Source organism: Lynx rufus, unplaced genomic scaffold, assembly GCF_022079265.1.
Source record: "Lynx rufus isolate CCGP_SWC_20201006 ecotype Redwood Valley unplaced genomic scaffold, mLynRuf1.p SCAF_6, whole genome shotgun sequence".
Taxonomy (NCBI): domain Eukaryota; kingdom Metazoa; phylum Chordata; class Mammalia; order Carnivora; family Felidae; genus Lynx; species Lynx rufus.
The window spans coordinates 74,626,813-74,642,223 of NW_025814878.1; the positions used below are offsets into that span (position 1 = coordinate 74,626,813).

At 35.1% G+C, this 15,411-nt stretch overlaps 1 protein-coding gene across 1 annotated transcript in view; it reads left to right on the plus strand.

Annotated features, from left to right (window-relative positions):
- Window positions 1-1,312: 1,312 nt before the first annotated feature.
- LCA5 (lebercilin LCA5) overlaps window positions 1,313-15,411 on the plus strand; it is a 58,206-nt gene continuing 44,107 nt past the window's right edge. The window contains exons 1-2 of the mRNA XM_047102249.1: window positions 1,313-2,033; window positions 6,945-7,474. Coding sequence (XP_046958205.1) covers window positions 1,835-2,033; window positions 6,945-7,474 — 729 coding nt within the window. The 5' untranslated portion in view covers window positions 1,313-1,834. The remainder of the gene's footprint in view (window positions 2,034-6,944; window positions 7,475-15,411) is intronic.

The following is a 15,411-nucleotide window of genomic DNA, read 5'->3' on the forward strand; positions in this document are numbered from 1 at the left end:
TTTTTTTTAATATTAAAAACGATTATTCCAATTAAAAAAGTAATCTAATTTTATTTTAATAGAAAATAAAAATATATAAAGAGAGAAAAAATCATCTAAAATCCATGCTGCTCAGACACTATTTGGGTGTATATATATCCCTTACTTTGCAAATATTTTTCACTTCATCAGGGAAGAGTACTCCTTACTTTTGGGTTTTTGGTTTTTTTTTTTTATGAATACGTGTAGTTGAGATCATATTGTGTTCACTAGTTTGAATTTTTTTTTTACCATAGTAGTATAAACATTTCCTCTGGTAACACAAACGTTTTATAAGTTTTTCTAATGACAGCACGATATTATGCTGTATTGATTTTTACGATATTCTTAATTATTCTGCTATTGTTAGAGATTTTGTTTGCTTCCTTTTTTTTTTTTAAATTGTACTGCATATTTGATGGGGGGTGGGAGGGAGGGGAGGGTGGGTGATGCGTATTGAGGAGGGCACCTTTTGGGATGAGCACTGGGTGTTGTATGGAAACCAATTTGACAATAAACTTCATATATTGAAAAAAAATAAAAAAAATTGTACTGCATAAACATTTGTGCATAACTTTTCCCCTAATTTTAGGATTTTCTTATTACATAGGAATGGGATTATTGGGGCAAAGGTTAAAAGCATAAAGTTTTAATACATCTTGCCAACTTTTTTTCCCAAATATCCTGTGGATCTTTTTTTTTTTTTAATGTTTATTTTGAGAGAGAGTGCGAACGAGTGTGAGTAGGGGAGAGGCAGAGAGGGGGAGAGAGAATCCAAAGCGGGCTCCATGCTATCAGTGCAGAGCCCAATGTGGGGCTCAGTCTCATGAACCATGAGATCATGACCTGAACTGAATTCAAGAATCGGGTGCTCAACTGAGTGAGCCACCCAGGTGCCCCACTGTGGATCTTCTCTTGATAGGCATTCCAGCAGCATTAAAAAAATATTTAAGTAATCTCTATACCCCAGCGTGGGGCTCAAACTCATGACCACTGAGGGCCCCCTGGGCACACGCTGCCCTTTTTTCTTTGAGTGCACTGCCGGCTATGGGTCTTAACATGTATTTGCCCATTTAACTTTTGACCTCATATTTTTCTCGTGGGGTCATAGGAGTTATTTATTTATATGTTAAGGATGATAACTATTTTTCTGTCATATTGCAACTTTTTCACCAGGTGTTTAAATTTGGTTAATTTTTTACATACTTTAATTTTACATTTTTATGTAGTTATTTTTGTTTGTTTCTAGTAGTAGGCTTGCCTTTACCACTCCCTGCCTCCCCAGAAGAGAAAAAAATGGTGAATAATGGTCATTATTCATCTGTCAAAAATCAGCATTTGTGTTTATTATAAATCTTAACATTCAGGGGAGTCAAATTCAGTTAGCATTTATTCAGAAACAATTATATATTAGGTACTTTGTATGTTCTCTGTCCAAGCTACAACATTCTGTCTTTTCTATAGACTGTAAATAACAATGTGAAAATAGGGATGAATTGAATTATAGCCTCTTTTAAAAATTATAAGCAGTATTTATTTGCTTTAAGTATCTTTTATTATAATAAACTATAAAACCTATTTCACAAAATATAATGAGTTTCCTTCCCTCTTTCCTTAATTGTAAGAACAAATATGTATCTTCTGGTTGCTAATGGGCTAATCTCTACTACAGATATCTGGAGAAAACAAATTGCAGACATGAATATTATCACCAGGATCTGAAGACTCTAAAGGTTGCTCTTCAGGCTTGTCATGGATTTTTTTGGAGAAAGGAAATCTGTGAAATTATGTGAATAGAGAACATTTTTCAAAAACCATGGGGGAAAGAGAAAGAAGTCCAGATAATGATCAAGAAAGTAAGACAGACAAACATTATTACTCTTATTCTTCATCTGATTTGGAAACTACTCAACAATCTTCTGGCCGGTCATCACTAGTCAAGTCCTCTTCACCTAAGAGTAAAAAGGGAAAAAATCCTAAAAGACAGATTTCAGATAGCCAAGTACATCACCAAGGTAAGCATTCTAAAAGAGAGTCTAGAAGACTCATTTTAAGTGTTTAAGGAAAGTTGTATGAATGAAACTCTTCTATTACTATGCATATTGATATGTGCATGGAAATGGGCTGATTTATATATATATATGTGTGTGTGTGTGTTTGTGTGTGTTATATACACATAGTTTTGTATATATAGTTGTTGCTTATGGTGCTGTGTATTATCCTTTGTTATAATAAAAATCATACTATATACAGAAGAAAGAACTGTACATAAGCCTTCTCATTTTGTTTTATTCTTTCTAAATAAATTCTTGTCTTGGTGTTTCTGAGGTACTATACAGGCAAAAAAAAAAAATCACAAAGTAGTACCTTTTTAAGTCTCCACTTTTAAGGGGCATTTTTATAGATTGAGTAAAATTACTTCATCTAGGTTACACAGCACTTACTACAAAAGTTCAAATTAATTCTAGAAATGGAATTTGGGACTTGGGACCACCACTCTGTTTTCTATTAAACTGTGTTATAATGCAAACAAGATTAATCATTAGAAATAATTTGTCTTATTAAAATGTTACTAGTCTGGAACTACATATTAATACATATTTGACAAGGCAATATTCTAGAAATCTCTTCTTTGTCTTAATGAATTTCTGGTCAAAAAACCTCTGATGTACTTAGTGACAAAATATGTAAGGACTACCGTAGAAAAATACACTACAGAATTATAAACTAAGGCAAATGAGTTAATTATAGTGTTCATTAATAAATGCAGCACAGCTATAACAGCCCCATTTAGAAAGATTATATAGTTTAGATTGCAAGGCAGGGAGGGGTAAAATTGGGAACTGAAACAGGGGCCAGGTCATGAAACACCTTGAATCCTATAATAATATATTGACTGTCTGTTTCTGTGGAGAAATAGTTAGCTATAGAATAGATTTAACCAGGGGTGTAATTAAATTTGCCTTTATAAATTTTTACTTTGAAAAGTAACATTTGCTTTGAAAAAATCAGCAAAGAATATATGTTAATTTTGAAAGCAACCCTTTCATGGACCCCTGATCTAACTTCCCAGGGATGTTCATACTTAGAACAGTTGAGTGCTTTTTCTTTCTCTTCCTTTCTTTCCTTTCCATTCCTCTTCTTTTATTTCCTTTCTTTTCTTTCTTTCTCCAGTACAGTGCTACAAGTTTTTTGGTCTTTTCCTCAGTGTGAGCCTCTTGTTTTGATTTTGTGGTTGAAAGCATGATCTGATATTAAACTTTTGCTATCTAATTAAGAATAAACAGACTTTAGGGTTGAATCTTAGACAATGCCCATTTACTCCTGAGAAATAATTTACATACTTCGTGAATTACTTGCAGGAATACTTTAATTTTTTACTACTTCCCCAAAGCAATTTAGGAGGCTACCTAATTAAAGAGAAATTCTTAAACCTTACCTTATTTAAGAAGATAATTGAGAAAAATCTATGAAAAACAGTTCCAACATCACCCAGAAAAATCTGTTATTGTCTTTAGTCTGACTTTTACTATTTTCTGCTTTGTACTGCCTTCTGAATTAAAATCTGTGGTAATTTGTCTACCTTAGATTAATCAACAGGACCATACCAGTTACACTTAAGCACTTTAGTGTTTCCTTAAACACTGAATTAGTGTTAAATAGAATATGCTATTTAAGTTGCAACTGCCAGTGTATACTAAACTAAGGAAAGAACACATGTAATTAAAACAGCATCTTGAACACTTGAATTTGTGGATTTGAATGTTTGATAGCATATTCTTCCTTTCTCTTTTTAATTATCAGCATATCTAATTATTTTTAAAAATGAAATTGTTCTATCAAAAGTTATATGCATAATGATAAAATTTGATGATAGTTTAGGTTATACATGTTTGTATATTACATGTTATATATGTTTTCTATCTCGTGTGTTACCAATAATATAAATATCGAGTTTTTTTGTAGATATGTAATTCATCTTTACTACATTTTTTTTAACTGCATGTTTTTTAAAGGAGTCATATTTTATTTTTATCACCTGAAGGAAGAAAAAAAGCAATACTTTCTCACCCTCTTGTTCATACTGACTTAGCAAGGGGCAAATGAAGAGTGATATACATGACAGTCAATCATCTTTTCTCTTCTCACTTGAATTAGCACTGTGTTTCATCTTGATAGTTTTAAAAATGAAAATAAGTAAATGGCATTTAGGAAATATTTTTGAATTAGCTTAAGTGTCCCTTTTATGATCAGTTTGTAGTCATATGAATAGAATATGCTGTAAATCAATGTTCCAATTATTAGGATGTGAAAAAGTTGGTTTTGGAAGGCCTTTCTGTTTGACTGAAGAGCTGAAGTGTATTAGAGGAAAATTCTGTCGATTCTTATATAGGCTTTAACTTTTCAAATAAGTTTCTATTTGTATGAAATCTTGTTTGCTGAGCAATATGATTTTATATATATAAAACAAATTTGGAAGAATTAATACTCATCTTTATAATCATTTTTATGTATAAAGTTTCTGTCATTCTAAGAGTTGAGTACATATTCCATAATAGTATATGGATACCAAAATAGTATATGGATACTAACTCAGTATGTTGGGAAAGAAAGAAAATTGAAATGATGGATGCCCCAATTTAAAATTAGAGCAGTGCTATCCACAGGAAATATAATGCAAGTCACAAATGTAGGCCACACATGCAATTTTATATTGTCTGATAACTATATTAAAAAAGAAAAACAGGTAAAATTAATTTTAATATACTTCATTTAAACCAACATATCCAAAATATTATCTTATTTATTTATTTATTTATTTATTTATTTATTTGGAGAAGGAGTGAACGTGCATAGGAGAGGGGCACAGGGAGAGGGAGAGAGAGAATCCTAAGCAGGCTGCACGCTGTCAGCCCAGAGCCTGATGCCTAGCTTGATCGTGACCTGAGTCAAATCAAGTCGGACACTTAACTGACTGAGCCACCCAGGCACCCCCAAAATATTATTGTTTCTAAATGTAGTTAGGGGCGCCTGGGTGGCGCAGTCGGTTAAGCGTCCGACTTCAGCCAGGTCACGATCTCACGGTCCGTGAGTTCGAGCCCCGCGTCGGGCTCTGGGCTGATGGCTCAGAGCCTGGAGCCTGTTTCCGATTCTGTGTCTCCCTCTCTCTGCCCCTCCCCCGTTCATGCTCTGTCTCTCTCTGTCCCAAAAATAAATAAACGTTGAAAAAAAAATAAAAAATAAAAAAAATAAATGTAGTTAATATAAAACATTATGTTTAGAACATTGTGCTTGCTTTTTTTTTTTTTTTTTTTTTTGAACTAAGTGTTTGAAATTCAGTATGTACTTCACAGTATACCAGATCTCAGTTTGGACTGCCCACGTTTCAAATCTCTCAGTAGCTACATGTGACTAGTGACTACTACTATATTGGATAGTGTAGTTTCAGAGTTACAAGTAGGCTTTCCCTCATTTATTATCATTACCACTTCCTTTTGTGTATTCACACATTTTTAGAACTGGAATCCCAAATCAGTACACATTCAAAACACAGTCATTAGAATCTTCTGTTTTTTAAATGAAATTTTGTAATGTAAATTGTAAATATTACTTGTTTAAATAATGGAATTAAGGTATCCATGACTAGAGAGATGGGTAGGGAAAGGTTAAATTTTCTAGTTTTTCTTTTCTTTTTTTTTTTTTTTCCCATCTGGAATGCATTTCCTTCTTAAAAACTGCAGTCACCTTGGAGATTAAAGTTCATTATTCTCAACTGTGGCAGGCTTCCAGATGCCTCTTTTAAAGGACAGGGGCTCTGTACACTGGGGCCTAAGTTTAATGAACTTTTAGTATAAATAATGACATTCCAAATTTTTGCGAAACGTTATTTAATGTGTATAGTTTAAGGATTTCATATGCATATATTTTTTAGGGTGTAGTTTTTTTGTTTTTGTCTTGTTCTCAAATTGCATCAAATGTTTTTGATTGAACCCTACACAAAAGAAAGCCCCTGAGCAAGCATTTAAAATCATGTCTGTACTGCTAAAAGTGTTTTTCATTTTTAATCGCTGATAAATGGGATTAGGTTCTTATTGTGCCAGAGAATATTTGTGGAGAACTTCCTATTTTATATGAATTCTTTGTTTAGTCCTCACAACAACCTAGTTATATAGGTGCTGTTATCCTAATTCTATGGGTGGGGAAAATAGACCTGGAAAGATTTAGCCGAATTGCCTAGGAAGTTCTTAAGTGGTAAATCAGAGTCCCAAACCCAAGTCTTCTTGTTGTATAATATGTTGTAATCTTCTTTCCCCAAATAAAGAAAAAGTTCTGGTTAATTTAGAGAAAACGTACATTTCATCATTCTGAATTATAATCCCAAATATCTTGGCATAAATTACTTGAATATCACAATGTTTTGTCCAGTGTTCATTAAACATCATGCTAATGGTGATGCTGACCATGTTTGAATTCTGGCTTGCCATCTTATCTATAAAGTTGAAAATGGTAAAGCCTGATACTGGCATTAAAATTTTTTTTTCAATGTTTATTTTTGAGAGAGACAGAGTGCGAATGGGGGAGGGGCAGAGAGAGGGAGATACCGCTGATACTGCCATATTTTAAAGCAGTGTAAAATAATTCCCTGTAAACTATTGAGATATCATTTTGATAAGTCAGAATATTCTTGACCTTTCTTAAAAGATTCTGAATGTTTCTTAATAAAAACATTAGTATATAAATATATGTATATTTATATACATTAACATTATATTAAGACCTCTAAAACCTGATACTTAAGTTTTGTAAGGTCATTTTTTAAGGAACAATATAATTAAAGAATGTTATGGATCCACTTGTGTTAGAATGAATAAGTAATATTACATTGGTAGGGCTCTCACTTTACATTGTTACTGTTTCCTTTTTAGCCGCTAGGAAGCCAAGCCCTAAGGATCCACCAAACAGAAAGGGAGTCCGAGTGGGATTTCGCTCCCAGAGCCTCAACAGGGAGCCACTTCGGAAAGATACTGATCTTGTTACAAAACGGGTTCTTTCTGCAAGACTGCTAAAAATCAATGAATTGCAGAATGAAGTAACTGAACTACAGGTCAAGTTAGCTGAGCTGCTAAAAGAAAATAAGGCTTTGAAAAGGCTTCAATACAGACAGGAGAAAGCCCTGAATAAGTTTGAAGATACAGAAAATGAAATCTCACAACTTATTGCTCATCATAACAATGAGATTACAGCACTCAAAGAACGCTTAAGAAAATCTCAAGAGAAAGAACGGGCAACTGAGAAAAGGGTGAAAGATACTGAAGGAGAACTATATAGGACAAAATTTTCCTTGCAGAAACTGAAAAAGATCTCTGAAGCTAGACACCTACCTGAACGAGATGATTTGGCAAAGAAACTGGTTTCCGCAGAGTTAAAATTAGATGACACCGAGAGAAGAATTAAGGTAAAACTTACACAGCTTTAATTGTGCTGTTTTAATATCGTTTTTCATTGGGTATTTAAGAGCATACTCTGTTAAGACTGCTTATTGAAGTTCAGATTTGCTTAGAAATGAAAACTATTTCTTTAATATTTTAAAAATTATCTTTCTGAGGAAGATTAGGAAAAAATTAAGATTGTATATTTAAGAGCAAGATACAAAAAATTTATACATTAATGGGAAGGTTAATGAATGAATGAGTGTTTAATTCCACGAATCTTAGTCATTTTGGGTAAGTACATCATTTGATTACCGGAGTGTTTCTCTAAAATTGAAAACAGTACACTAATAGCTGTAGTGTATAAAACTGACATTTGGGGCCATTGTGTAAGAAATGCCACAAGAAAAATCCTTTGTTTTTATTTCTTTGAACATTTGTAAAAGACATTTTTGGCAGCAGAGCATATTCTTATTCCCCCAAATAGAAACTAACATGAGAGGTGGGTAGAAGAATGTTGAGTTACTAGCCTGAGAATACAGTAGAACATTTATTTTTTTATTTTCATTTTTATATTTTTAGAGGGAGAGGGAGAGGGCGTGTGAGTGGGCAAGGGGCGGAGGGAGAGGGAGCATGAGTGGGAGAAGGGAAGAAGGGGAGAGGGAGAGAGAGAACCTGAAGCAGGCTCCATGCCCAGTTCTGAGTACATGCAGGGCTGGCTTGATCTTAAGACATGCAGTCATAACTTGACCCGAAATCAAGAGTTGGACGCTTAACTGACCGAGCCACCCGGGCACCCAGAAAGGTATTTTTCTTGGGGCACCTGGGTAGCTCAGTCGTGCCAAACTCTTGATTTTGGTTCAGGTCATGATCTCACAGTTTGTGGGATTGAGCCCACATTGAGCTCTGCACTGACAGAGTGGAGCCTGCTTGGGATTCTCTCTCTCCCTCTCTTTGCCCCTCCCCTGTGTGTATGCATGCATGCCTGCTTGCTCTCTCTTTAAATAAATAAACTTTAAAAAAAAAGGTATTTTTCTTATAACAAGTTGGAAAAAGAGTACTATCCTGTGATTGTTATACAGAGAATTTATATTAGATGCTAACTCATATGTATGTATATCATGTGCACATGATAAAATTACATAGAAGTAAATGCATATACAATATACACATGAATGTGAGTGTGTGTGTGTGTGTGTGTGTGTGTATGTATGTGTATGTGTATGTGTGTATGTGTGTATGTGTGTGTCAAACAGAAGCCCTGAGTCAGGGCTTATTAAAACTGATGAGTAGTTTGGAAAGCCAAGGTAGGGGAAAAGTATGGGAATAATGCCTGCTGTGACAGCTCTCTGAGGAAGGGCAAGTCAGAACTACAAGTAAATTAGCTTCTGTCATGTATTAATTGGGTGTTTTTAATACAGGGTATGTTATTGTACTTCTTTGTATAGTATACCGTGTTCAATATACCAATGCTAAGCCCAGGAGCAGTGGCTTACTAATAGAGTGTACATAAGTGGTTAGAAAAAGTATCTAACTTACTCTATATAATTAGCAATTATTATCTTCTGCTTGAGTGCACAGAAGATACCATATTGTGTAGGCTTCACCAGTGATCAACCCAAACTGCAGAGCAAACATATGGAAACATTTTTTTTTTTTTTTTTAAGGGGCCGCTTACCTTGAGGTGGCTTGGAGGTAGGGGCTGAAAGCAATTACTGTCACAAAAAACAACAAACATTTTAATTATTTTTAAAGGGGAGTATAAAATGTGCCAAATCATAGGGTTTGAAATTGGGAACCAAGAGCACAGAATGCTAATAATGATAAAAAAAAACAAAAACCACCTCTGTGTATGTTTGTATAAAACTAGAGAGAACATGGTATTGCATTGTACACACATATACATACACACACATATGCTGTGGTTCTCTCTTACAACCAGTTATGAAGGAGGCTTATAGGGTGTTGGGGGAAAGAGGAGAAAGAAGGAAGAGAGGAAAAATAAATCTGTGGATTCTGAGTAGTAGATGGAGGTTAATTATGTGGCTGCCCACTTGGGAGCATGAAAATCAGTCATCTGTAATGATATCTTTGAAATACTTGTTAACTGTATAGGGTCCTCAATTTTTTTTTTTTCTTACTGGATTTAAAAAAGTGCTTTTAACTTTTTATTTTGAGATAATTATAGATTGATATGCAGTTGTATGAAAATTATATGTAGAGATCCTATATACCCTTCATCCAATTTCCCCAGCAGTAACATACTGCATAACTACAATATTGCAGTCAGGAAATTGGTTTTGATAGTGATACAATTCATCAACCTTACTCAGGTTTCATTAGTTTTGCATGAATTCATTTGTGTTTGTGTGTGTGTATATGTTTAGTTCTCTGCAGTTTTATCACTGTGTAGATTTATGTGACCACCACCAGAATCAAGATGCAGAACAGTTCTATCACAAGGATCCTGCGCTACCAACTTTTATAGGCACAGCTACCTTCTTGCCTTCCTTCCATTCTAACCTGTGACATCCACTAATCTGTTCACTATTTCTTTAAATTTGTCATTTTAAGAATGATAGATAAGTGGAATCATGTAGTATTTAAGCTTTTGAGATGAATAGATTTTTTTTTTCCTAGAGCTCCATCCAAATTGTTGTATATATCAATAGTGTGTTCCTTTTTTATTCTTGAGTAGTATTCCATAGTACGGATGTACCACTGAGTGTTATGGTGTATCCCATTGGAGGACATTGGGGTTGTTTCCAGTTTTTAACTATTAACTAATAAGGCCACTGTGAGCATTCCTGTACAGTTTTTTGTGTAAACATAAATTTTCATTTCTCCGGGATCTGTGCCTGAAAGTGTACTTGATGGGTTGTATGATAAATACATTTTTGGTTTTGTAAGGAACACCATTCTCTTTTTAGAGTGGCAGTGTTATTTTACATTTGTACTAGCAATGTATATGTGATCCAGTTTCTCCACATCCTTGCCACCATTTGATGTTCTCGCTCTTTTATACTGTAGCCATTCCAATAGGTATATAGTGCTGTGTCGTGGTTTTAACTTGTATTATTCCTAATGGCTGAGGGTGTATATCTTTTCATGTGCTTATTTGCCATCTATAGATTCTATTCATGTTCATATTTTTTGCCTATTTTTAAATTGGATTGTTGGTGCATTTACCATTGATTTTTGAATCTTTATATATTCTAGGTAATCTAGGTCCTTTTTCAGATGTGGGGCTTGCAAATATTTTCTCCCAGTTTGTAGGTTGTCTTTTCATCTTATTCACAGGGTCTTTCAGAGGGAAGGTTTTAAATCTTGATGTAATCTAGTTTATTAGATTTTTCTTTTATGGATTGTACTTTGGTGTCAAGTGTAAGAATTCCTTGCCTATTTCTATCACCCTTTGCCTGTAGCTCCAGAGATTTTTTACTGTGTTTCTATCCAAAAGTTTTATGGTTTTATGTTTTCTTTTCTTTTTTTTTTTAATTTTTAACTTTTTTTTAGAGTTTATTTTGAGACAGAGAGAATGAGTGGGGTAGGGGCAGAGAGAGAGGGAGAGAATCCCAAACAGTTTCCGCACTGTCAGCACAGAGCCCAGTGTGGGGCTCAGGCTTACAAACAGTGAAATCATGACCTGAGCCAAGATCAGGAGTCAGACGCTTAATTGACTGAGCCATCCAGGCACCCCTATATTTTACTTTCAAGTTCATTTTGAGTTGATTTTTGTATAAGATGTGGGGTTTAGGTTGGGATTCTTTTTTTTTTTTTTTTTTTTTTTTCTTTTTTTTGCCTGTGGTACCCAGTTACTCTAGTACCATTTGTTGAAAAGACTATCCTTCTTCCTTTTAATTTGGCACCTTTGTCAAAAACCAGTTGGGGATATTTTTGTGGGTCTATTTCTGGATTCTGTAGTCTGTTGATCTATGTATGTATATGTCCCTCTGCCAATGTCAGACTTCTTCATTATAGGTGACATAGTAGGCCTTAACATCAGGTAGTGATTCCTCTTATGTTATGCTTTTTTTTTTTTTTTTAAAGTTTGGCTATTTTAACTATTCTGGGTCCTTTGCCTTTGCATATAAACTTTAGAATAAGCTTGTTTTTGTCTACAAACACCTTCTTGGGATTTTAATGGGAAATGCATTCAACATGGATCAATTTGTGTAGAATTTATATGTGGAACCTTTCTACTCTTGAACACAGTATATTCATTTATTTCATCGTCATCATTCCCAGGATATAGATCCATATAGGTTTTTTTAGATTATACCTAAGTATTTATTTTCTTTAGAGCAATTGTAAATACTTTCAGTTCTTTCTAGATGAGGAAATTATGTTTGGACTTTTATTTTCAAATTTCAAAGCTTATTTTGTTGTAATAATTATTTTCACAAGGAGTTATGAATATTTTATGCACATGAAGGAAGAGCTTGGTTTTAGCAGTTTACTTTCAAATATTAGGAGTGTTGAGCTAATTAGCTGTAAGCCCCAAAGTTTGGTTGGGAGATACAAGCTACTTCATTTATATTGTGTTTGAAGTTCTATTGGAAATGACATTTAATATGTAATTATGAACCTATTACGCTCAAATCAGTCTTATTTCAGCTGTCATACCATACTGAAAATTTTTTTCATTTTTTAAAAAATTTAAATCCAAGTTAGTTAACATATAGTGTAATAATGATTTCAGGAATAAAATGTAGTGATTCATCACTTACATATAACATCCAGTGCTCCTCTCAACAAGTGCCCTCCTTAATGCCCATCGCCCATTTAACCCATCCCTCCACCCAACACACTGCCAGCAACCCTCAGTTTATTCTCTGTATTTAGGAGTCTCTTATGATTTGCCTTCCTTTCTGTTTTTATCTTATTTTCCTTCCCTTCCCCTATGTTCATCTGTTGAGTTTCTCAAATTCCACGTGTGAGTGAAATCATAAGATATCTTTCTCTGACTGACTTATTTTGCTTAGCATAATACCCTTTAATTCCATCCACATTGTTGCAAATGGCAAGGTTTTATTCTTTTTCATCACAGAGTTGTATTCCATTGTATCTGTATATCACATCTTCTTTATCCATTCATCAGTCGATAGACATTTGGGCTCTTTCCATACTTTGGCTATTGCTGATAGCACTGCTATAAACATTGGGGTGCATGTGCCCCTTCAAGTCAGCATTTTTGTATTCTTTGGACAAATACCTAGTACTGCAGTTGCTGGGTTGTAGGGTAGTTCTATGTTTAACTTTCTGAGGAACCTCCATACTGTTTTCCAGAGTGGCTGCACCAGTTTGCATTCCCACCAGCAGTGCAAAAGTGTTCCTCTTTCTCCATATTCTTGCCAACATCTGTTGTTGCCTGAGTTGTTACTTTAGTGATTCTCACAGGTATAAGGTGGTATCTCATTGTGGTTTTGATTTGTATTTCCGTGATGATGAGTGATGTTGAGCGTTTTTTCATGTGTCTCTTAGCCACCTGGATGTCTTCTTTGGAAAAGTGTCTGTTCATGTCTTTTGCCCATTTCTTCACTGGATTATTTGTTTTTTGAGTGTTGAGTTGGATAAGTTCTTTATAGATTTTGGATACTAACCCTTTATCTGATATGTTATTTGTAAATATCTTCTCCCATTCTGTCAGTTGCCTTTTAGCTTTGCTGATTGTTTCTTTTGCTGTGCAGAAGCTTCTTATCTTTTTTTTTTTTTTTAATTTTTTTTTTCAACGTTTATTTATTTTTGGGACAGAGAGAGACAGAGCATGAACGGGAGAGGGGCAGAGAGAGAGGGAGACACAGAATGGGAAACAGGCTCCAGGCTCTGAGCCATCAGCCCAGAGCCTGACGCGGGGCTCGAACTCACGGACCGCGAGATCGTGACCTGGCTGAAGTCGGACGCTTAACCGACTGCGCCACCCAGGCGCCCCCAGAAGCTTCTTATCTTGATGAGGTCCCAGTAGTTCATTTTTTGCTTTTGTTTCCCTTGCCTCGAGAGACATGTCAAGTAAGAAGTTGCTGCGGCCAAGAAAAAAGAGGTTGTTGCATGTTTTCTCCTCTAGGATTTTGATGGCTTCCTGTCTTACGTTTAGGTCTTTCATCCATTTTGAGTTTATTTTTGTGTATGGTGTAAGAAAGTGGTCCAGCTTCATTATTCTGCATGTTGCTGTTCAGTTTTCCCACCACCATTGCTGAAAAGACTGTCTTTTTTCCATTGGATATTCTTTTCTGCTTTGTCAAAGATCAGTTGGCCATATTTGTGGGTCCGTTTCTGGGTTCTCTGTTCTGTTCCATTGATCTATGTGTCTGTTTTTGTGCCAGTACTGTACTGTCTTGATGACTGCAGCTTTGTAATGCAGCTTGAAGTCAGGAATTGTGATGCCTCCACCTTTGGATTTCTTTTTTAACATTTCTTTGACTATTTGGGTTTTTTTCTGGTTCCATACAAATTTTAGAATTGTTTGTTCTAGTTCTGTGAAAAATGCTGTTGTTATTTTGATAGGGATAGAATTGAATATGTAGATTGCTTTGGGTAGTATCGACATTTTAACAATATTTGTTCTTCCAATTCATGAGCATGAAATGTTTTTCCTTTTTTTGTGTGTCTTCTTCAGTTTCTTTCCTTTTTTTTTCTTTTTTTTTTTTAAATTTTTTTTTCAACGTTTATTTATTTTTGGGACAGAGAGAGACAGAGCATGAACGGGGGAGGGGCAGAGAGAGAGGGAGACACAGAATCGGAAACAGGCTCCAGGCTCCGAGCCATCAGCCCAGAGCCCGACGCGGGGCTCGAACTCACGGACCGTGAGATCGTGACCTGGCTGAAGTCGGACGCTTAACCGACTGCGCCACCCAGGCGCCCTTTCTTCACTTTCTTTCGTAAGCTTTCTATAGTTTTCAGTGTACAGATCTTTCACCTCTTTGATTAGGTTATTCCTAGGTATTTTATGGGTTTTAGTGCAATTGTAGATGGGATTAATTCCTTGACTTCTCTTTCTGTTGCTTCATTATTGCTGTATAGAAATGCAACTGATTTCTGTACATTGATTTTATATCCTGCTACTTGGCTGAATTCATGAGTCAGTTTTAGCAGGTTTTTGGTGGAGTTTTTTGGATTTTCCATGTAAATATCATGTTGTCTACGAAGAGTGAAAGTTTGACTTCCTCCTTGCTGATTTGGATGCCTTTTATTTTTGTTGCCTGATTACTGAGGCTACGACTTCCAACACTATGTTGAATTACAGTGGTGAGAGTGGACACCTCTGTCATGTTCCTGACCTTAGGGGAAAAGCTCTCATCCTGACTGAGGATGATATTGGCTGTGGGTCTTTTGTATATGGTCTTTATGATCGTGAATTATGTTTCTTCTATCCCTACTTTCTTGAGGGTTTTTATCAAGAAAGGATGCTATAATTTGTTAAATGCTTTGTTTGCGTCTATTGAGAGGATCATGTGGTTGTTATTCTTTCTTTTATTAATGTGATGTATCACATTGATTGATTTGCAGATATTAAACCAGCCCTGCATTCCAGGAATAAATCCCACTTGGTCATAGTGAATAATTCTTTTAATGTATTGTTGGGTCCAGTTGGCTAGTGTTTTGTTGAGAATTTTTGCATCCATGTTCATCAGGGAGATTGGTCTGTACTTCTTTTTAGTGGGGTCTTTGTCTGGCTTTGGAATCAAGGTAGTGCTGGTCTCCTAGAATGAGCTTGGAAGTTTTTCTTCCATTTCTATTTTTTTGGAATAGCTTCAAAAGAATAGGTGTTAACTCTTCATTAAATGTTTGGTAGAATTCCCCTGGAAAGCCGTCTGGCCTTGGACTCTTGTTTGTTGGGAGATTTTTGATTACTGATTCAATTCTTTACTGGTTATGGGTCTGTTCAAATTTTCTATTTCTTCCTGCTTCAGTTTTGGTAGTGTATGTGTTTCTAGGAATTTGCCCATTTCTTCCAAATTGCCCA